The sequence below is a fragment of the Giraffa tippelskirchi genome, chromosome 4, assembly GCF_054371585.1.
Source record: "Giraffa tippelskirchi isolate mGirTip1 chromosome 4, T2T-mGirTip1v1.2.pri, whole genome shotgun sequence".
NCBI lineage: Eukaryota > Metazoa > Chordata > Mammalia > Artiodactyla > Giraffidae > Giraffa > Giraffa tippelskirchi.
Window position 1 is genome coordinate 34,192,105 of NC_137278.1, and position 22,554 is coordinate 34,214,658.

General features: G+C 49.8%; 1 protein-coding gene across 1 annotated transcript in view; it reads left to right on the forward strand.

Moving 5' to 3' along the window:
- PLB1 (phospholipase B1) overlaps nucleotides 1-22,554 on the forward strand; it is a 186,251-nt gene that overhangs the window by 152,678 nt on the left and 11,019 nt on the right. Inside the window, exons 47-58 of the mRNA XM_081484271.1 lie at nucleotides 109-204; nucleotides 759-830; nucleotides 7,051-7,116; nucleotides 10,672-10,732; nucleotides 11,289-11,347; nucleotides 12,956-13,023; nucleotides 13,270-13,313; nucleotides 13,531-13,630; nucleotides 17,727-17,778; nucleotides 19,154-19,234; nucleotides 20,729-20,794; nucleotides 21,331-21,425. Of these exons, the coding sequence (XP_081340397.1) occupies nucleotides 109-204; nucleotides 759-830; nucleotides 7,051-7,116; nucleotides 10,672-10,732; nucleotides 11,289-11,347; nucleotides 12,956-13,023; nucleotides 13,270-13,313; nucleotides 13,531-13,630; nucleotides 17,727-17,778; nucleotides 19,154-19,234; nucleotides 20,729-20,794; nucleotides 21,331-21,425 (860 nt within the window). The remainder of the gene's footprint in view (nucleotides 1-108; nucleotides 205-758; nucleotides 831-7,050; nucleotides 7,117-10,671; nucleotides 10,733-11,288; nucleotides 11,348-12,955; nucleotides 13,024-13,269; nucleotides 13,314-13,530; nucleotides 13,631-17,726; nucleotides 17,779-19,153; nucleotides 19,235-20,728; nucleotides 20,795-21,330; nucleotides 21,426-22,554) is intronic.

The window sequence follows — 22,554 nt, forward strand, 5'->3', positions numbered from 1 at the left end:
CCAGGGGAGGGGGCTGTTGAGAGGTCCAGAGGGCAGGCCTGGCAGTGAGGCCCACTCTCCACCCTCGGCACCAACAGGATCTTGAGGATGTCTGTTTCTCTCCTTCAGGATGGGCGCCCAGATGTGTCCTTCTTCGCCCCAGACTGCCTCCACCCAAGTCAGAAATTCCACTCCCAGCTCTCCAGGGCCCTTTGGGTCAACATGGTAAGATGAGTGGGGTTTCCTGGTTCTCTAGGGTTCTAGTCTAGAGCAAAGCACCAGCCCCTCCAGAATGGAGCTTGTTCTTGGCCTCCCTTTGCAAGCAAGGTGTGGAGGAGAGTGACTGGCGCCCCTGTAGAAGTTAATGTAGAACAAAAAATACGGAGTCCTTAAGATTCTTGGATCAACTGCATCCTCTCTGACGGGCTTTGAACTGTGATACAGGAGTCTTTACATGAATACAAGGCAGAACCCTCATGTTTATTCAGTATTTTCTATGTGCCAACAACTCTGCTAGGCAGTTTAAGCCATGTTTATCTCATTTAAGCTTCTCAACAGCCCTGCAAGACTTACAAGTTTACGAGGAAGCTGAATCCTACAGAAGCTAAGAGACTTGCCTAGTATCCCACAGCTGGTGACTGGCAGAGCCAGGAGGAGAAGCCAACCCCCCTGAAATCAAGTTCTGAGTGTTCCCCCACTGCAAGATGCCCTGCCAGGGAATGTTCACTTCAGCGGAGACAAACTAGTACACTCACGGCTCTCTTTCCTTCCCCCATCAGCTTGAACCACTGGGAAGGAAAACGGATACCCTGAATCTGACGGCAGACATACCCCTCTCCTGCCCTGCTCAGGTAATGCTGCTCTCCAGAAACCCAGAGCTCAGGCCCGGCCCGTCTCCCTTTACCTCCCTAACCCCCTGCCCCCCACACCAGCACTTCTCTGTCACCCATCTTGCCCCTTGCCTGGGAGCAGATGGATTCGGAGGATGGAGGGGAGTGGAGAATGGAGAGGGGAGAAGAGGGTGCAGAAGCACCTCTGTCTTTGGGAGAAGCAGGTGGGAGAGGAGGCCTGAGCCCAGCAGAGGGAGAGGAGCAGGGTGACATGTGTGGATTCTTCAGGAGGGGACTTAAGAAGCCAGAGGTGGCCAGACCAAGTATTTCAGCAGAGATACGTGGGGCCAGTGGGAAGGTCCACCTGCAGGTTGGTGGCCTAGTGTGAAGCCAGCTGAGCTCAGAAGTTGCAGTTAGTGGTCGTGGAGTCTGGATCAGGAGTGTCTGGCAGGAAATAGGTCAAAGAGGAAAGCCCTAGAGCCACCTGGGGAAGGGACAGGCAGGACCGGCTTTGCGATAGTTGGAGTGAGGCTGGCCTGGGCTCATTTTAAGGAAGAAGATGTAAGTGGTTATTAGACCTGATTTCAAGCCTAGGAGTGGGGCAGGTACACATGCCCTTTGCCTTCAGCTCCCTCTTCAAGCCTCTGTCTTAGGGCTTTTTAACCAAATAGGGTTGAGGCCAGAGAGCCCTCAACAGCAATGAAACGGGGACAGCCTGACCCAGTCTGGGGGGCCGGGTTTCCCGCCTGGGTTTAACTGCGTCACCCTCTCCCACCCTCCAGACTGAACAGGGGGAGGATCTACATCTCTCCCCGACGTGTCTGCCAGGGGTCTAGAGGCAGTGGGCACCCTTCCCTGTCTGCTGCCTTCCCCACACCAGTCTCGGACCAAGGCTCAGCCTTGGATACCATCACAAGTCTCGAACCCAGGCTCAGCCTTGGGTACCATTAGCCTCACCAGGAGGGTGGGTTGAAGGGATGCAGAAGTAGAGGCGGTGATTGTAGAGGGTTCAGATGCTGGGTCCAGGGCTCGGGGCAAAGATGATGGTCAAATGATGTAACAATCAGTGCAGCATGGATGCCTCCAGTCCAGATGGTCAGATGCGGGCTGACGGGGTGGGGTAGAGGCCTAAGGGCCCTTCTGTACCACATGTAAACCCTTAAATTGCTAGATCCTGAGCTTGTCCAGTGCATTCTAGGGGTAGGTCCAGGCAACCTGAGTAGTAGAAGCATTTGGGGATTCAGAATGGTGGCTATAAACCATATGGGGGGGGGGTATTTCAATATTTTAACAACCCATATGGCTATACTGAACATCAGCCATGGGAAACCCTCTCCAATCTGCCAATTCTCCTTCTATTTAATAGTGAAAGTAATAACAACCCAGTCCAGGGAGCCATCCTTAGCTGTCTTTTTATCTCATAAATATCTACTATGTACCAGGTTGGAGCCTAAGCTCTGGGTCGGGTAGAGCCCTGTCACCACCGGCCTCAAGGCCCCCGACCAGGCAAGGAGCCCCGAAAGGCTGCTGCCTCGGCCAGAATCTCAGGCCACGGTGGGTTCCACTCCTCCTCCTGGACCAGCCTGACTGAGCCGTTGGTGAGCAGAGGAGAGCAAATACAGCCTCCTGGAACCGTAGAAGCCCCACCTGGGAGAAGCAGTTGCCAGGCAACCCCAGAGCCCATTCCAAAAGATCCATCTGTTGGCCAGCCCAACTTCAAGGCACCAGGCACTGTGGAATCCTGCACTCCTTAGGTCCCATCTGCTCCCTGCTGTGTGCCATGGAGCTATATAAAAGTCCACCAGCATCTCAGTGTGAGCTGACAGGGGCCAGGCGGCACATATTTTAATCCTAGCTGAGTCTAAACATAGAGGCAACAGGCAGGACCCAGCAGGGAGGAGGGGCTGAGACAGATGCAAGCAAGGGGGAGCTTCTTTCTCAACTTCCTGCCTGCTCCTCCCCCAGCCCCAGTCAAAGGCAAGAGCATTCTGCCCAGCCAGGTCAGGCGCTTAACTGCGCTCTGTGGATTTCTGTTAGACTTTCAGGTTGAACACATGATTTTACGGCCAACTTTAGCTTATTTGCTCTGTGAACTGTTACTGTGGTCCCCTTGCTGCCCCTCATCACCTCTCTGCCCACTCCTTCCCTAACCCAGGGCAGCTGCCTGTGGCCCCTCCTCAGGCTTTGAAGAAATGGGCTCAAAGACCAGCAGGGTCCTTTTTCAGCTCTTATTTTTCTTGCCCTTGAAAAGCATTTGTCAGAGTTAACCACCTCCTCCATGAATTTATTCCTCCCTGCATTCATGGATGGAAAACCACCTGACTGCCCTGGCTTTTCTGGTTTCTGCCCCCTCCCATCTCCTTTAATGACCCCTCTCCCCTTCTCCCAGCCTCAAAAATGTGGATGTTCTCCAACTTTCATAACTTAGCCCTCTTCTCTTTTCTCTTTCTCTACACAGTCCTCACTCTGAGATTTGTCCATTTCCAGGGTTTCCTGTTAAATTTCCTTGCCTAGGATCCCCCAACCTATATCTTCATTTCTTATTTTTTTATCCAAACTTGAGCTCTATTTCTAACCCTTCAGAGGTCTTTCTCCCTTGGATGTAAAGTTTACCCAGAAGGCAGATTAAATATATGATCAGAGTACCAACAAAATAGAAAGACACAGTGAGACAAACAGAAAAAATTTCAAGTGATACTTCATCATTCAGTCTTTCCTCGTGAGAAAAACTGAGCTTTGTTGGATTCTCTTATACTTACTTTATTGTTTGCGATATTTCTATTTTAGCATTATGTATGCAGAGCTATTCTCTTTTGAATGCTTTGGACTTCCAAATCTCCCAAATCTGCCCTGACCCCATCATCTCAAACTCAACATTCATTCAGAAAATAATTTTTGAGTAAGAATGTCAAAATAGGACCGAAATCGATGTCTTTCCAAACTCCCTAATCCTGAGGACTTCCTCTGTCTGTCCATATTGTCGTGGTGGTCACAGTTCTGCAGGCATGAAACGTCAGGCACCTCACCTGATAGAATCCTTCCTAGTCCTTCCTCTTCCCACTTCCACCACCCCAGTTCAGGTCCTTGTCACTTTGTGTGTTAAAAGTTACCCTCTCCTTTCCATCATAAAGCAACAGAGAATTTTATAACCTTACAATCTCAGTGGGGAGGGCTTTGGAGTCCTGTTGATGCAATCTCTCATATAATTGAATTATTCTACCACATCCTCCCAGGCTTCCCAGGTGGCACTTGTGGTAAAGAACCCACCTGCCAATGCAGGAGACATAAGAGATGTGGGTTCAATCTCTGGGTTGGGCAGATCCCCTGGAGGAGGGCATGGCAATCCACTCCAATATTCTTGCCGGGAGAATCCCATGGACAGAGGAGCCTGAAGGGCTACAGTCCATAGGGTCGCACCATTGGACACAACTGAAGTGACTTAGCATGCATGTACCACACCCTCCCAAGGCAAGCAGAGGCTTATGGCCTCTATTTAAACCTCCACACTCTCAAGGCAGTAAGTACATTACTAGCAGCCAAGTGGCTACCAATTAACAGGTTGTGGAATCAGCCTAGTACGTCATGTCTGGGATGGGATGATGGGATGGGATAGAAATGTCAGTGGGTGTTCCATGTAGTACTCCTACGTCCTCCTCCTCTTTACCACTACCACCCTTCCCTGGATCTTCTCCTCAATTTCCTCAACCATTTATGGCAGACAAGTATTCCAAACCCCGCCTCATATAGTAGGTATGAGTCCTTGGAATGTGACCCCCACTTAAGTCAGTGCCTGCGCCTGACTATACACACCTGGTTTGGTCCGAGCAGCACAGAACAGAAGAACACCAGCTCTCCTTCACTGTGGAATTTCACACCTGTTATCACTGCCAGGATGCACATGCCCTTTTCCGGTAGCCACTGACGCATGTCGCTGACCCACATCAGTGGCTGACCAGGCTCTGCCCCCGGGCAGGCTGCACCATCTTTTCCCAGCTGTACCAAGGAGGACAGTTCCTTGTGCTGGCATTCAGTGGGCTTAGCTTTCTGCTTCCTGGTGTTACCAGCCTAGCCTAGGAGAGCCAGCAGACTAAGTGGACTCCCTTTTCCCTCTGCTGTGCTCCAGGCCTTTCACCCAGTCTGACTCACGCATGCACAATGCAGCTGACAATCAATAAAACAGGCCCCAGGCACTCGGGCCACTTGCCTGGCCGTGTTCTGGACCTGTTCTCATTGTTCCTTCTCTGGCCTCACTTCCCACCACATTCCAGTGTCTCCCTGACCTCTGACCTCTTAGTTCAGTCTCTCCCTTCTGGCCCTTCCCTCTACCCTTGGATCCTGTGATGAAATAAACTCCCCGGCCTGACTTTCAGCACATCCAGAAGGGCAGGTGGAGCCTGCCCTCCGGTTCCTCTTATGCTAGCTACTCTGAGAAAAGCTCCGGCTCCCAGGCCCTGTGCCCAATCAGGGTCTTGGGAAGCAGGGGGAGAATACTGAGGAGTGACCTACCTCTCACTGAGTCTCATCTTTAAGGACCACACATCCCCAGATCTTGCGATCCTTCCTCAGCAATAACTGTGCTTACTGGACACACTGTCTTTGATGCTTCCCCTACCCAATACTTGTCACGTTTTCTGCCTGACCGAATTGTATACCTCTGAATCCTCCCTTCATCCAGCACCTAGAACAGAGCTCTGAACACATGGGGTTTTACAAAGGTGAGTCAGTTGTTTATAGGATGCCACATGCCCTCAGCTACTAGGGAATCTCAGGGGACAAGTCTGGTTAACCATGGTGACATGCCACTGTAAGGTCTCTCTCACCTTGCACTGTAGCAGATGGTCCAGGGCATACTTCCTTCCCTTGGCCCTGAGTGCTCCTCTGGCCCGTGTTTCAGCTAGGAACACCTGGACTCAGAGCAAAGGAGAGACGTGTCATGCCCCAGGGGGCAAGGTCTGTGCTGAGGGCTGGGGGTTTGGGTTTTGTGCATATAGATTTCATCCTCCGAGCTAACCGCTAACACCACCTCCTCATCCCTCTGTCTGGCCAGCAGGTCTTTTGCAGGCCTGACTCTGGTGTGAGCAGTGGAATGAGGGCATTGCTGGTCAGGAGGCCTGATGGATCAGGCCCAGCTCTGCCCTCAGTGCTGCTCTCCACCTGGAGCAGGTCCTGCTCCAGCTTGCACCTCAGTTGCCCCTCATCTGTAAAGCAAGATCACTCAGGGTTGAAAACTCAGACGCGGTGCCAGGCTAGAACATGACTGTGTGGGTGGGATGGACAAGAGACAGTGGTAGGGCAGAACTGAAGGGTACACGCCTCTTGTGGAAGCATTCAGAGTTGTCTTCTCTCCTTCTCCTTTTTAAACACCTTTCAGGCCAAAATAAAGCAGATGGGCAATAGGCTTTCAACCCCTGGAACAGATATCCAATGACATCTCCTCCAACATTCTGGTTCTTCCTACTTACTCCCATATTATTCCCAGATTTTCAGACCATGGTCCTTCTACTCCAGTGAGCATGACTTGTGAAGGTGTTGACAGCCCTGGGCTGTCTGGGCTGATCTCTGTCTTACGAACTTTTTCTTGCTTCACTATCATTTCCACATTTTCTCATTACCTGCTTTCCCCCGCTACCCCTCTGTCTACTTCCTTCTTCCTTCTTTGACTAACTTATCACCCACAACTGAATAGACTTGGATTCTTGATTGGGCATGTATGAAACCGATGGTGAAATAGATAGGTGAACAGGGAACGAAGAGGCCGTTTCATGAGAAAAAAATGCAACCAGCATATGTGAAGCCAACCGGAAGCAGGTAAGGGACGTAACTCAAAGGAGGCAAAATCATAGCAACAGATGTTAAAAGACACTGATGATTGTAACATTTTTTGGAGACAAAAAGATCCCTATAATATCAATCTTTTGCCAGAGCAACGACAAAGGAGAGAACATCATTCTGATGATTAGGGAGATGTTCCATTGTCAGGGTGAAAAGAAAAGCGCAGAACCCTGAAAAGAACGTGGATGGAACCCTTTTTAGTCCTTTTATTGTGCATCCTTTGTCAAAGCTGTTATGTAAAACTCTCTAGGGAATGAATGAAATTATGTCTGTATGATTCTTTCTATTTAAATGCAGAAGAATCATGTTAAATGAACCTAGAGAACAGGATTGTTAGTACTTAATATTTCCTAAGCAATCTTCCAAGCTGTCAGGTAACCTCTCCCTGTGGTTTCTTTTCCTCTCTTAGATTGAGCCCTTCCTGCGAACCCCTCGGAACAGTAACTACACGTACCCCACCACGCCAGCCATTGAGGTAACCCCTGACACATGTCTGCCTCTCTCAGAGACAAACCGTTTCCACCCCCCACCCTCAGCGACTCAGGGAGTGGTGCGGATTTCAGAGAGGTAGCTTAAGCAGAAACATACCCTTCTTACCTACTGGAAATTGGAATGTGAAACAAAGGCGCCTGAACCACAGAGTCCTAGGATTGTCCTAACTTGTTCTCAAGTGTTTACCTGACGTCAGCAACCAACTAGAGGAAGTGCCGGTGGATCTTTGACCTTTGCACAGGCATCATTTCTGATCAGACAGCACAGCCTTTCAAGAAAGGATGAGGGGGAGACAGTGGGTATAATGCACATCGATTTCCTGTGAGGTGGGAGCTGAGTAGGAAGAGCCTCAATTCCAGGGGCTGGGCCCCCAGGAAGCTGATGTATATGCAGGTGGGTCTCCAGGGCTTGTCTGGTTCAGGTCAATCATTCCTAGCTCTGAGGATTTAGGGCCCATGGCTTTAGGGACAATTGCTGCAAAGATGGCCTGGAAGATCCTGAATCACACCAGGCCTTGAGGGACAGGCTTGGTCCAGGCCACATCTGTTGGCCACCTGGACAGGGAATCAACCACCAATGTCAATTGAGCACCTATGGTTTGCCCAGTCTTGTGCTAGGGGCTAGTAGGGATTCAGAGGAGTGTCAGACATAGTTCTGTCCTCGGGGGTTAGAAGTCACTCCAGACTGGGCACCTCCTGTGTGTCAGGCACTGTTTCAGGAAGACAGCAGTAGAGCAGACAGATGGAGCCCATCCCCTTTACGAACCCTACAGTCTACTGAAGGAGGCATCCAATAGTGGAAGCATAGTCATGTCAGAGAGTAAGGACAGTCTTGAGAAAGTGCAATGGGACAAGGAAGGCACATTCTGATGAGCTGTGACCAGGACCAGCTATTGCAGAGGCTCAGAGCTGGGGCTGAGTTGGGTGTATTTGAGGGGAGAAAGAAGTCAGCGTGGCTATGGGCGTGCGAATGAAGTGGAGAGTGGGGTCATGAGATAAGTGGGGTTGTCAAGGGCATAATCATACAGAATCTGAACCCCTGAGAAAGAAGGTTGGACTTTGGTGGAGAGCTGTGGGAAGCTGTTGGAGGTTCTAGGAGAAAGTGATGTAATCTGGTTCACCTTTTTAAAAGAGCTCCTTGACTAGTGTGGGAAATGGATGGGGGAGTAGCAGGAGTGATTGAGGAAAGACCTTTTATAAGCCAGCTGAAGCACTGAGACTAACTTACATGAAAATATTGAAGAACTGTCAGATGCTCAGCTCTGGGATACAGGCCACACCAGCTTCATGGCTGGAGTAACGCTACCATTCAGCCTCTCCAAATTCTCTCAGGCTCACATTAGCCCAACAGAGGCTTATTTTAGGCCAATCATGGAACAAAATCCATTCGAACTGAAATGTCAGCTGCATCTCGTCAGTTAGGCATTTATTTATTTATCTAACGTGTGTATTTATTGGACGCCTAAATGGTGCCGGTGCTGTGCTAAGTGCTGGATATAGACTGATGAACAAAGTGGTTCTGGCCCATTGTCTTGGATCGTAGTCTCACATGCCTTTGCTTCTGTTGCTGGAAGAGTGAAAAACTCAGGCATAGAAAGTGATTTTTTTTTTTGTAATACTTTGCTATTTAAATTAGCCACAGACGGGCCACATCAACATTACTTGAGAACTTGTTAGGGCAGAGTCCTGGGTGGCACCCCAGTTCTGCTGACTCAGGACCTGCATTTCCTAAGACCTGCAGGTGATCTGGGTGCCCTAGCATAGGGTGCAGCCTGCAGTTCTTCCCTTGGGACAGACGAATGTGCTCCAGTTCCAACCTGTGTCTGTTCGTCTGCAGGGGATGGGCTTGTCTCTGGCTCATCAGTTCTCTGAGATGTTTCTAAAGCACTCATGGCTATAGAATTATTTTAAATTGCATCTTCCCTGGATATTTGTCATCTGTACACAAACATGTTCTTGATTTCAATAGAACCTCAACACAGAAGGAGGACTCCATCGATATGACTAATTGAGCGGTTCCTTGGAATAAATTCATTTACATCAGATTAACCAAATAATATGTAAAGGAAGTTGCATTTTTGCTCCCTTGTGAGAGGAGTGTTTTAACAAGGTGTGTCTACGTCAGCCTCTGATCAGATGAAAGAGACAAGCTTCCAAAGCATTTGGCAACCACACACCTAGAGAATCAGCAAACCAGCCAACACATGTGTGTGGAGCCCTACTGTGCACTCAGCCCTGGGCTTGTCCCTCAAGCCCCTCTGGAGATGTGCAGATGTCCGGGACACTAGGGGAGGGTGTCTGTTTCTCCACCGACTTCCATGCCCTCTGCTTCCCACCTCATCCCCTGCTTCAGCACTTAGAAAGTGTGCCCTGTACTCCAGAGACAAGAGAATATGACTAAAAGTATCCAGGTTATGGGCTTCCCTGGTAGCTTAGTGGTAAAGAATCCGCCTGCCAATGCAGGAGATGTGGGTTTGATCCCTGGATGGGGAAGATCCCCTGGAGAAAGAAACAGCAACTCACTCCAGTATTCTTGCCTGGGAGATCCTATGGACGGAAGAGCCTCGTGGGCTACAGTCCATGGGGCATGACTTAGTGACTAAAAAACAAACAAAAAAATCCAAGTTATAGACTTTAATTTATACACATGTAAGGAACTGGTTAGCTATTAAATACACAAAAAGACATATACATGTTCAGAAATGATATGCAGAAACTAGAAACTTTGCATTTGTAAAAATTTCATATTGCTCTACTAAAAATATTGTAATTATTGTTTTGGGCCTAGCATTTTAATTGGTGTCCATTAGCTTCATATTAAACAACACCACCTAAACCCATGTGGAACCCTGTAGTTGCCCTATGGTGAGATCTAAGACAGTAGTTTGCAAACTCTATGCAATGATCACCTGGGGAGAATCTAAAAGGTATTGAATCCAGGTGCCACCCCAGACAGCGTCAGAATTTCTGGGGATGAGGCTCAAGCACTTTATTGTGCATGGGGAGGTTGCAAACACCCATTTTCTCTTCTCTGATTCCCCTCTCACTCAGTCCACAACTCACAGCTCTTTGCCTCACATGCTCCCCTACAGTGACATAGTTTTAGCTAAGGAATTCTTGGTGGAGGCTGGAACTAACAAGGTTGGGGAAGCATTTATGTTTACCTTGGTGTCTATACAGAATCCTAGGATAAATTCTAGATTAGTGAAAGTGTTAGTCGCTCAGTCGTGTCCAACTCTTTGTGACCCCATGGACTGTAGCTCACCAGGCTCCTTGGTCCATGAGATTCTGCAGGCAAGAATACTGGAGTGGGTTGTCATTCCCTTCTCCAGGGGATCTTCCCTGGATTGAACATGAAAGAATTAGTGACCTGTACCCTGGATACCAGTGTCTCTCACCTGCCTCTGCCAGTTTTCATCAAGGCACCATATTCAGGGAACAACTATGTGCCAGGGAAGAATTCCTTAGCTAACTCTTCTTGGGCTAACCTTCCTGAACCATGAGTGTCTGGTGTTGTGTCTTTACTTTTGTTGATTTAGAACTGGGGCAGTGACTTCCTGTGTACAGAGCAGAATCCTTCCAGCAGTGTCCCCATGTCAGGTGAGTATAAACGTCATCACCCCCTTCAGTCAAGAGCTAAGTGTCAGGTCGCTGGGAGAACCTACAAGTACATCTTGGAGCCTTGAGCAGGCCGTGCTGATTCTGATTCCTGTACACTGTAGACCTTGATCCTGGGCAGCCCATGACAAGCTGGCCTGCAGCACTGCTGGGCTCCCAGGTACTCCACAAACCACACTTCTCATCTCAACTTATTCCTAATGGCAACCCCTCAGGCCTCCCTGCCTAGTGGGGTAGCTACAGTCAGGGATAGGGGTCCTCTCTGCCTGTGCTCATGATCCCCACAGCTGGAACTTTCTTGGACCCCTCAAAAATTAATTGGGCTCCTCTCCAGATGGCTAAGAGCCATCAAGCCCGTTACCTTCAGTGCCTTGGTTGCTCTGGATGCATGGAAGAGACAAATTTTCTAAAGCCTTAGGCTGGAAATAAGTGTAATGGGGATGGATAGGATGAGAACAGAATCTCAGGCTTCTAGTCAGGTTAATAGTTTAAAAGGAAGACTTCTGCCAACCATCCATCTCTTTGCCTGTATCCTTAGTCCATGAGCTCCGACCAGCGGATATCAAAGTGGTGGCTGCCTTGGGTGACTCGCTGACTGTGAGTACTGAGTTGAGCCAGGAATCAACTCTTCTTCCACACTGGCTCTGTGTTCATTTAGCTGACACTGTCAAGAACCTACCTGTGTCTAGCCCTGAAACATAGCCAGGCAGCCATGAGACATCACCAGGCAATCTAGAAGCCCTGCCCTCCACCCTTCCACAGCCCTGCTCAAATATCACCTCTTCCCATGAGGCTTCCCCTTCAGCCCCAGATAGAAGCCATCCATCCCTTCTTCCCCCTATTTCCAGGCATTTCATCTGTATGTGCTAAGGTACTTATCCAAGTCTGCCCAACATTACTAGGGAACTTATCTTCCTCACTCTCTCACTCACTCCCTCCTCGGGTGGTGGGTCTACCCACATACTGCCCAGCTCCTCTTCACCCCATTCAAAATGTGTTCTTAGGGGAAGAAGGGACCCAATTCCTGCACATAGTATAGTTTCACTAAAGGAATTATATTGGCCAACCCAAGATTTCACTATTGCTATGTGTGAGACAGTCTGCTAGATTTTCAGAGGAAAAAGAAGTATGAGACGTAGTTTTAACTCTCTTGAAACTTGTCCAGCTGGGGAAATAAAAAACTTACACTGAAGGAGATACCTACCCAGATAGGTGACAAATAGTACTCTTGAAATCAGGTATTCATTTCTATAGAAAAACACTTCCCCATATGTGTATGAGTGCATCTAATTTTCATACGAACATGGGTAAAGCTGTGGAAGGATACACATCAGGCTCTTAACCATTCATCGGCTCTGGTAGTGTGTATATGTGGGTAAGGGGTGAGGAGGGATGTAGAACCTGTGGCAGGAGGCAAGGTTATTAAAGTAGGGGTAAATTATCAACTAAAAAATCCTTGTATTATTTCACTGGTTCACTTACTTTTGTATGTTTCAAAGAGGAATTTCTCTTTCTTAATAATAGGGACTTTAGGTAAAGCTTGATGGAGGAGGTAGAAGCCGACAAAGGTCTTAGGGAATGAACCGGAGATTTAAGGGCTAGAAAGGAGGAAGTTTAGCATTCCGGGAAGGGATGGAGTGGCTGGTAATAGGTTGTCCCAAGGTTCTCATGCTTCAGATCAACTTATTTAGACCTGAAGGTGTGTGTGTGTGGACAGGAAAGGAGGGGGTGAACAAGAAAGGGAAGTGGAAACCAGGTCGTGGTGAGCTCAGAATGTTGGCGAAGGGTCAGAGTCAGAGGAAGCATGAAGAAGCAGGTGTGCTTGGAAGAGCAGGTGGGCAACCAAGTGAGAAGGGAAGAGACATTGGGGGCTGGGGTCAAATGGAGGCCAGAGCTGTCCTTGGCGAGGAGATGAGAGTCTCACCAGGGAGTATGGCAGAAGGCACACAAAGAAAGGGTTGGAAGCCAGAGAAGATGGGGAGGAAGAATCTTGCTTCTTCTATAACGTGATTACTGGTTGTGTGTGGAAGGTTGGGGAGTCAGGACAACTCAGAGATTAAGCAGCCTGGAGAAAAACTGGCACCATTTTCAGAAAAGGTAAATCCAGGTCCCAGCTGCTACACCAGGGCCAGAGGGGCTCTCCCAATGCCCCCAGCCTGCCCCTGACCCAGCCCAGCTCTATAGCCTTCTCTTTGCCTTTTTCAGACAGCAGTAGGAGCCCGACCCAGCAACTCCAGTGACCTCCCCACATCCTGGAGAGGACTCTCCTGGAGGTGAGGGTGTTCTCCTCTCATCTCTGTTGATGATGCTCCCCATAGAGGCAAGGGTGGTATGTTCCCCCGTCACTCATCAGAGATGAGGCCAGGTACCCATGGCCCAGCACTGGAATGCAAGGCGATCCCCTGATGCTCATGCTAGTCCTAAGGGGGATGGAAATCCTGCCCTGGGGCAGCCTCTCTTGTTCTGGCTCAGAAACATGATGACCGATGGTTTTAACAAATGTGCTTTCTCTTCCCCAGCATTGGAGGGGATGGCGACTTAGGGACCCACACCACACTGCCCAGTAAGTAGCAACACAGAGAAGCACCATCACTGTGGCCATAACAACCCCTCACTGTGGCCAGGGCCCTCCCTTGAGCGAGGGAAGAGAAGGTTGTCTGTAAGGAGAGGGAGTCAGCCCACCCTGCAAAGACCCAGGAGCATCTGGTCCACACCTGTGCCCCCACATTGCACATCCATCTCCCTCTCACCTGTGCACTCTTCCATCTCCCTCTTCAAAGACATTCTGAAGAAGTTCAACCCCAACATCCTCGGCTTCTCCACCGGCACCCGGGAGGAGACGGCGGGGCTCAACGTAGCCACAGAAGGGGCCAGGGCTCGGTGAGTAGACATGGGTACCTTAGGGACAGAGGAGGGCAGGGCTGAGAGATCGGGGAGGAGAGAAGGGTGGTGTCTGGGAGCTGGGCTCCCAGACAAGCAGCAGTAGTAGCTGTGCACGGAGTGCTTCTGCTGCCCAGCCCCGAGCTGCCCCTCACGTGGGTTATCTCCTGAAATCCTCGCCCACTTTGAGATGGATATTAACATGAGGACCCAGAGGCCTAAACCGTTTCCTGAACGATTTAAGATCAGAGTAAGTGCCCAGAGAAATCAGGATCAAATAGGCTGAATCAGAGCCTTCGCTCTGCCTGCAGCACGGTTAGTGCCTCTCAGGGCAGTGGAGGAACCACTTGAGGGTAGCTGGACATGAGGCAGGCAGTCGGGGCCCAGGATGCATCCTGCTGACTTCAGCTGACCTCCCCACCCAGGGGAGGCCGGGGTCGAATGTGTGGGTGACTCTCAGCACCCCGGGAACGCAGAGCAGGGCCCCACAGAGGGCCACCCTTCCTTTCTCTCTTATCTCTGAGCCTCTAGTTCTGGACTCTGAAAAGGCTGTATTTGACACTAGGGTGTTAGGTGGTAGAGCCCCTAACACACCGAGGTAGTTGTTTGTTTTCACTTGGATTTCTGTGGTTGACAACAACCCAGATAATTAAAGTTGAAATGCCTGACAGGATTCATTGATTTTCTGCACAGAGCATGCTGAGTCTTTGCTTTGTAGAAGGGTTGCTGCAGTCATATCACCAGGGAGACAGAACCAGCTTGACTCACTCTGTTTACAGGCAGCATTCCTTTCAGACACGGTAAGGAGGGCCCCACACTCGCTAGGTTTGAGTCTCTGGGCCACAGGAAGCGATGTCAGTTCCTCAGCGTCATAAGCAGGAAGAACTTATTTTTCTGTGAAAAATTGGGCTGCCTGTGGCCATAATATCTACATCTAGTTGCTGTTATTGCCATCATTATGATGATGATCATTATGATTTTATTAATATCATTATAGAGCTCAGGCTTCATTAACCAGGAATTGATTCTTTCGTCTGTTGATGTTCAAGCCCCCTTCCCCTTTCTTGCTTCACTTCTCTTAAACTGCTTTTTCTATTTCACTGCTGCTTGGTGCCTCCGTGAGAATGAAGAGTGACGGGGGAAGTGGCAGCTTCTTGTTAGGATCTCAGAGGTCCCGTGTTAGGGGAAAGGACAGCAAGCCATTAGTCAGCTTAAGTAAGCAAGGATGGAGCACCGTTCTGTGAGCCTTCCTTGTCTGCACTGTGTCGTGGGGCATGGTGTGGAAAAGGATGAGTTCACCTAAAGAGAGAGATGAATGCCACAGCAGAGCAACCAGGATAATGAGACCTGCGGTTAGATTATCTATGTCCAGCCCCCAGCCTTGCTGGGTGTGTGACCTTGGGCAGGTCACTTAGTATCTCTGAAACTGAGTTTCCTCATCTATAAATGGAGATAAGAATAGTACCTACTTCTCTTGGCTGTCACAAAGATTCAATGAGACCAACAAGCCAGCTAGTTTATAATATGTATGCAAAAAAAAAAAAAAGTTGGTCGTCATTAGGGTATTTTGTTTCAAAGTTTTATTCAAGATCAAACTTCCTTTCTATCAATCAATAAGCAAGAATTCACTGAGCACCTGGGAAGGACAGAGCCCCATGGTGGTTACTAAAAGATACAGAAGAATCAAAGAGTGAACTGTCTGCCCACAGAGAGCTTGCTGTCTAGTTAAGTAGCCTAAACCAATAGGAAATAATTTTGGGGGGAAGAAGTGTTGTTTATGGCCATGTTGCAGACTCAAATGATTTTGTACTTTGGAGCACAACTCAGAAAACAGAAAAGTGTAAAATGTGAACTGGGCAGTCTAGTTACAGACAAGTACAGACCCAGAAGGGACCCCAGAAAACATCTAGTCCTGCCTCTTTGTATAAAGATGAAAAAATTCAAGGTTAGCAGGGTTCCATAACTTGGGTGAGCTCCACAGCAAACTGCTAGCAGAGCTGGAAGGGGATCCCTGGTCCCATGGCTCTCAAAGCGTGGCTCTGCACACCAAGACTGAAGAAGGAAATGGGGGAGGTGTGGGTAAACAAACCCAGAGAGAAGCCTCCTAGGGGAGGTAGGGCTTGCTCTGAGCTTGAAGCGTGGAAAGAACTTGGCTGGGGAGAGGGGAAAAGAGGGCATTCCTGACTTGCGCTAGTGTTCTGGAGGGCTTATCACCCACAGATACCCCTGTTCATATCTCGAACCTGTACAAAGATTACAGAGACTTCTGCGGTCACCTTTAACCAAGCCGGGCTTTCTTTATGACTTTCTGACATACCCATGATAGCAATAGCATATGAGATACAGTCCTGAGTGAATAAATGAGAAACGTGGCAGAGATGGTACCATGTATGCTCAGCCACATGCCCAGCTCATTGTGGACATGCAAAGATTTAAAATGCCCATCCTGTACCAGTTCCTTCTTTTATGACTTTTTCCATGGAACCCTCCATTTGCTGTATCCCTTCTGTTATACATATCTGTTTTAAATAACTGCTTTATTGAGGTGTAATTGACATAAGTACACTGCACCAGTTCCTTGGTGGCTCATACGGTAAAGAGTCTGCCTGCAATGCAGGAGACGTGGGTTCAATCTCAGGTCAGGAAGATCCCCTGGAGAAGGAAATGGCAACCCACTCTAGTATTCTTACCTGGAAAATCCCATGGATGAAGGAGCCTGATGGGCTACAGTCCATAGGGTCACAGAGAATGGGACACAACTGAGTGACTAACACTTTCACGCTGCACGTATTACAAGGGTGCAATCTGATCAGTTTGTTATATGCATATACCTATGAAACCATTACCTCAATCAAGATGATGAATATATCCATCACCTCCAAAAGTTTCCCTGTGCTGCTTTGTAATCAGTCCCTCCCTCCTGCCCCTTCCGGTCTCTACCCTACTCACTCCCTGGGACCCGGGTAACCACTGACCTGCTTTCTTGTCACTATAGATTAGGTTTAATTTTCTAGAATTTTATACAAACAGAGCCATAGATGACATACTCTTTTCCCTTTCCAAAAAAATATTTATTTATTTGGCTGCACCAGGTCTTAGTTGTGACACATAGGATCTTTGATCTTTATTGCAGCAGGCAGGATCATTAGTTGTGGCATACAAACTCTTAGTTGTGGCATGCAGGATCTAGTTTCCTGACCAGGAATCGAACCCGGGTCCCCTGCATTGGGAGCACAGAATCTTAGCCATTGGACCACCAGGGAAGTCTGTGTACTCTTTTCTTGTCTAACATCTTTCACCTGGCAAAATTATTTTGACATACATCCCTGTTATGTGTATCACTAGTTCATTCTCCTTGATTGCTGAGTAGGGTTCCGTTGGCATGCCTCTCTCTAACCCAGAAGCATTCATGGCATACATCTAGGGGGTGAAGTGAGGACTGCCCTGTCGGTATTTGTCACCCTCATCCTGTTTTATTATGAGCAGGGCAAGTGAGGAGATGGGGAATGGTCTGGAAATACAAAGGAATGATAGAGAAGAAAAACAGAAGGATTAAAAGAAGAGAGACTGGGACTTAGAGGTAAAGGTTGAAGAAGTCATGAAGCCTGGAAATGAGGAATCTGAGGGGTCATTTGGGGTAATGGCTTTTTTCAAATATACAAAATGTTATTTTTAAGACAGGTAACCGAGTAAGAACTGAACAGGCTCAGCCTGCAATGAAAAGAGCTGGATGAAATATAAGGGAATGTCCCTGACGGGAAGGTTGAGCAGATCGCCACTGCCCGCCCGCCTCCCCACCACCACCATCCCTGCTGCCGAAGTGGCCTCAGAGGACCAGGCCTGCAGAAGGGGGTGGTGAGATGCCTGTCAGCCCCCTGGCATGGTCAGGATCAACTAGGGCTCCAACGCCCACAGCAAATCTTTGATTGTTCATAGGTTGAGATTTCTTGAGAATTGAAAACCTTTCAATACCTTCTGAAGGAATAGGTCTTTATATAACATTTTTTTTTCCTGAAACATCTCGCCAGGCCCAAATCCTACAGCTTGAGCCCTTGCATGAACCAGCCCTAATATTCCCTTCTCTTCCCCTGCCCAGAGACATGCCAGCCCAGGCCCGGGACCTCATGGAGCGAATGAAAACCAGCCCTGTGAGTACAGGCCCCGGGCCACCCTCTGTCTTTAGCTGGGGTGGGTGCAAATGGCCTTGAATGAGCCCCCTTTGCACTGCTGCAATTCAATCTCTTGGCTCATCTTTACGAGGGACCAAATGAGCAGGTCTTGCCACCAAGGCGCCGTCTCTGCTACACCCCTTCCCCAGGCACCCTCCCCTCCAGGCGGGCTGCAGGAGGAAAGATGAGCAGAGAGCCGGCAGAGGTGGCAGGCCTCGGCCTTTGGCAGCTTTCCACTGCACCCAAGAGCTGGCTTCCCAAACCCTATTATGTAAACTTTGGCTTCTAAAAATAGGCTTCTCAGTCCAGTCTTTCCTCCTTCCCGCTCACCCGGCCCCTCTAAACCTCCTCACCAGCACTTTTTTCAATGCTCTGGGTTTATGCTTGGAATTCACTGCCTGGCAGCACTTCTATTATGGGGCTACTGAGTGGAAAGCAGGCTCCCTAGAACCACTCCAGCCCCCTCCTCACCTCTCTGTCCAACCGGTCCCCTTCCCTAGACCCAAGCAGCTCTGGGCTTTTGCTTCTAGATGCGTCTTTTGCCCTGGGCTCCTTTGAAGGCCTTTGGATCACATTTTATTGTTGTTCGGTTGCTAAGTTGTGTCCGACTCTTGACCCCATGGACTGCAGCACAACAAGGCTTCTCTGTCCTTCACCATCTCCCTGAGTTTGCTCAAACTCACGTCCATTGAGTCGGTGATGCCATCCAACCATCTCCTCCTCTGTTGCCCCCTTCTCCTCCTGCTCTCAATCGTTCCCAGCATCAAGGTCTTTTCCAATGAGTTGGCTCTTTAGTAGTATGTCAATACAAGCCCGGAGAAGGCAATGGCAACCCACTCCAGTACTCTTGCTGGAAAAATCCCATGAACGGAGGAGCCTAGTGGACTGCAGTCCATGGGGTTGCTAAGAGTCAAACACGACTGAGCGGCTTCACTTTCACTTTTCACTTTCATGCATTGGAGAAGGAAATGGCAACCCACTCCAGTGTTCTTGCCTGGAGAATCCCAGGGACGGGGAAGCCTGGTGAGCTGCTGTCTATGGGGTCGCACAGAGTCGGACACGACTGAAGCAATTAGCAGCAGCAGCAATACAAGCCACCTCCTCCTGGACTTCAGCTTTCTTAAGATCTCAAAGGGAAAAAAGTTCTCTGTACTGAGTGAGCAGACACACAGACACACACACACACATATGGTGGAGTCCTTGCCCAGTACCAAAGTGAGAGCGAGGGAGCTCCACTTGATATCTTCTCTCCACTGTGACGCAGAGGATGAAAGGCACAGGGGGGAAGGGGTGTCTAGCACATGCATGTGCCCCCCCCCCCCCAAGGCCTAAGTGGGCTCTTCTGTCCCCTCAGGAAATCAACCTACAGAAAGACTGGAAGCTGATCACGCTCTTCATTGGGAGCAACGACTTGTGCCATTACTGTGACAGTCAGGTAGGCCCCTGGGGGATGGAACTGAGAGGGGTGCTGCTGGCCAAGATCACTGTCTGTACACAGGCTGGGACGTCCCTCGTGGGAGGCACCCAGGCCAGCTCTCCCAGGCACCTGAGTCTGCCCAGACAGCCTGGCTCACACACGCCAGGACAGGCCAGCTATCCCCACTGCTGAGTGGCTGCTGCGTTGGTTCCCTGTTCCAGACGTGTCTGGATGTCCCCACTCTCAGGCACTGCTAAGGTGGTCTCTCTTACACCCTTAAATACTGTTCTCTGGTAGCCAGTGGATAACCAGGGAACCGCCTCACCTGTTTGGTGTCTCTGCCCATTTTTTTGGTGTTTCTTCAGGGTAGGGAAGTTGCAGGGGGGAGACTGAAACAATGTCAGAAACTTGGTTGATACAGTTGAACCAGTCCTGATCCATGGCTCACTTCCCTTCAAGGACACCATGTGTTAACCACCTTCAGCCAGCCTATGAACCCAACCCACTCCTAACCTTGTTTCTATGGGGAAATACGTCCAGACTTACAAACTTTGGGAAGTAATAACTTTTAGAATTCATCTTGTTCTAAGTTGAGGAAGTGCTATATTTGGCCAGGAAAAAAAAAAAGAAGCTGCCATAACTCAGAGGTTGTGCTAGAATGTTTGACAGTCACGGGTAGCAGGGAGAAGGCATTTATCATTCCTTGTGGCTCAGAGAGAGAGTCCCCAAATTCTAGATGAGAACCAGCCTCCCCCACACAGGACCTCTCTTCCTCACTGCCCAGACTAGAGGCAGAAGTGATCCAACCCCATGGGGTTTTAAATATCATTGTGTCCTGCACTCCGTGGGGTCCAGGGAGCCAGAAGTGACCCCAGAAGACCTGTCTTCATGCAAAGTCAGGTTTACCTTCCTGAGAGCAGCGTTTTGTGGAAATGACTTGGGGCCACCACCAGAATTGAGGCTACGTTTTTGGAAGGGGCTAAATCAGCTTCCAGTTGGGAAAGGGGCCAGAAGAGGAGACCCTCAAGCTGAGTTATAAGGGTAGAAGTGATGCGGAGGCAGTGCAAAGGGTCCCAGGCAGGGGGGCCAGCACTGTCAGGATCTAGGTTAGAGATATCATGGAGCAAGGTGGGTTGGGGGCCGTTGATGGTACCCAGTAGGCATCAAGGGATGACTTTTCTTTTTCTTTTTTTGGCCTTGCTGAGTCCTTGTCATGGTGTGTGGGCTCTTCATTGGAGGCTTCTCTGGCTGCAGCATGCAGGCTCAGTAGTTGCCGGGCACGAGTTTCTTTCTAGTTGCAGCATGTGGGCTTAGTTCCCTGACTAGGAATCAAACCCACATTCCCTGCATTGGCATCCACTGACTACCAGAAAAGTCCCCAAGGAGTGACTGTGTCCATCAGCAACAAGGGTTGGGCTTCCCATCCGGTGCAGGACCCTCCTGTGGCTGGGCATCAGGCCACCTTCTCCTCCTCCTCCCAGGAGCTGAGCAGAGCCCCTTCCTTCTTCACAGGAGGCCCGCTCCGCTGAGGAGTATGTTAAGTACATCCGGCAGGCCCTGGACATCCTCTACGAACAGGTAGGGAGGCACAGCGGCACGTTCCTAGGTCTTGTTTCCTGCCAGCAACCAGGCTGTCTGCTGGCTCACCGGGGGTCACTCCCTGAGCGCAGCTACAAGACTTGTGGTCAGTGAGATGCACACTTCACAGAGTCCCCCAGGAGCAGGTACCTGGATGGATGGGATGGGAGGGAGGCAGCTGCCAAGCTTCTCCGTGGGGTGGAGTCTAACTGGATCTGTCTGCCTTGGTTGGGTGGCAAAGAGCCTGCTTCTGGAGCCAGTTGGGCTGACTTGTCGCCAGGCACTGTGGCTTCCTAGCCATGTGATTTTGGGCAAGTTGACTGTGTCTCAGTTTCCTAATCTATAAAGTAGGGCCAGTAAAGACCATTCCATGAAATAATATAAGGCACGTTCCCTCTTTGGGCCTCAGTTTATTGGTAAAATTGGGAAGGGGGAAGTAGACTGTAGATGATCCCCCAAGCTCTTTCCAGCAGTAAGCTGTGCTCCTCCACAAGTGCCTGGGGACTACTGAAGCCCACCCCCTCTACTCTCTGCAGCTTCCACGGGCTTTCATCAACGTGGTAGAGGTCATGGAAATGGCTGACCTGCACCAGGGTCAAGATGGAAAATGTGTCATGCCACTGGCAGCCCAGTAAGTAGACGGACGTGGTCCCGAGGTGAGGGCACCTGGGGAGAATGGGGCTCAGATGCCAGCGGGTGAGACTGAGACAGGCAGAGCCGGACAGTCCTGTCCAAGGGGCAAACATCAACAATTAGCCAGGGGCTTGGAAAACCATTCTAAAGTGTTGCTACCTTTTTGAATGCCTACTGTAGGCAAGTCGCTTCATTTCTCTGGACCTCACTTTGCCTTTCTGGAAAGTGAGGTGCAGTCAAATGATCTGTGAGGGCTCCAGAATTTCTGGGGTGCCAAACCTCAACTTCAGCACGTTGTTCCCTGTTTGAGAGGCAGCACGAGGCAACGAGCTTTCAAGACAGCTCTGCTGGGCCTCACGTTCTGGCTCTGCCGTTTAGAAGCTGTGGGACCTTGTACAAACCACACCACCTCGCTGGGCCTCTTACTCCTCACATGTAAAATCTCCTGGGAAAGTAGAGGTGACGTCTAGGGAAAACACATATAAAGTGCATGGTCCCCCTTGGGCAGGCGCTCAGAAAATAGTAGCTTTTATAATGTGCTTCTTAGGAATGGCCTTGAAAGCCAGGCTTAGAGCTAAATTACATCATGCAAGAATCTCTGTTGGGCTGGAATTTGTTAAAGCTCAGCTCTGACCCTGCAGGAAGTGGCCCTCTTCTAAGGCCAGAGGGTTGCCCAGAGTTCCTATGACGGTTGTTATGGGGGAGGAGATTCTACGGGGTGGTTAAGAAGCCTTATCTGGGGTCAAATGGATTTGCTGAGAAGGTGACCAGCTGGTTCCAATCTTGTCTGGAACCTGGTCCCTGCATGGAGCAGCCAGTGCTGCCCAAGAGCATTTTCCTGCAGGAGAGTCCTCAGCTGAAGGTAGAGAAGGAGGCCTCGGGAACATGAGGAAGAAAGGCTGGGCCACTTTGGCAGTCTTTCCAAAACCCCAGCCCCCCTGGAGAAACTCCAGGAGCCACAGGCTAGGGAAGGAATAGTCAGGCGGCCAAGGAAACGGACGGCCTGTCCACAGGAGCCCCGGGCACCAGTGCCAGCCCTTCTGCCTTCTCTCCTAACAAGCACCTTCTGGATCTCATGTCCCTAAGTCATGGTTCTGTGACCCGGGCCCAAGGGGCAGCAAGTCTGT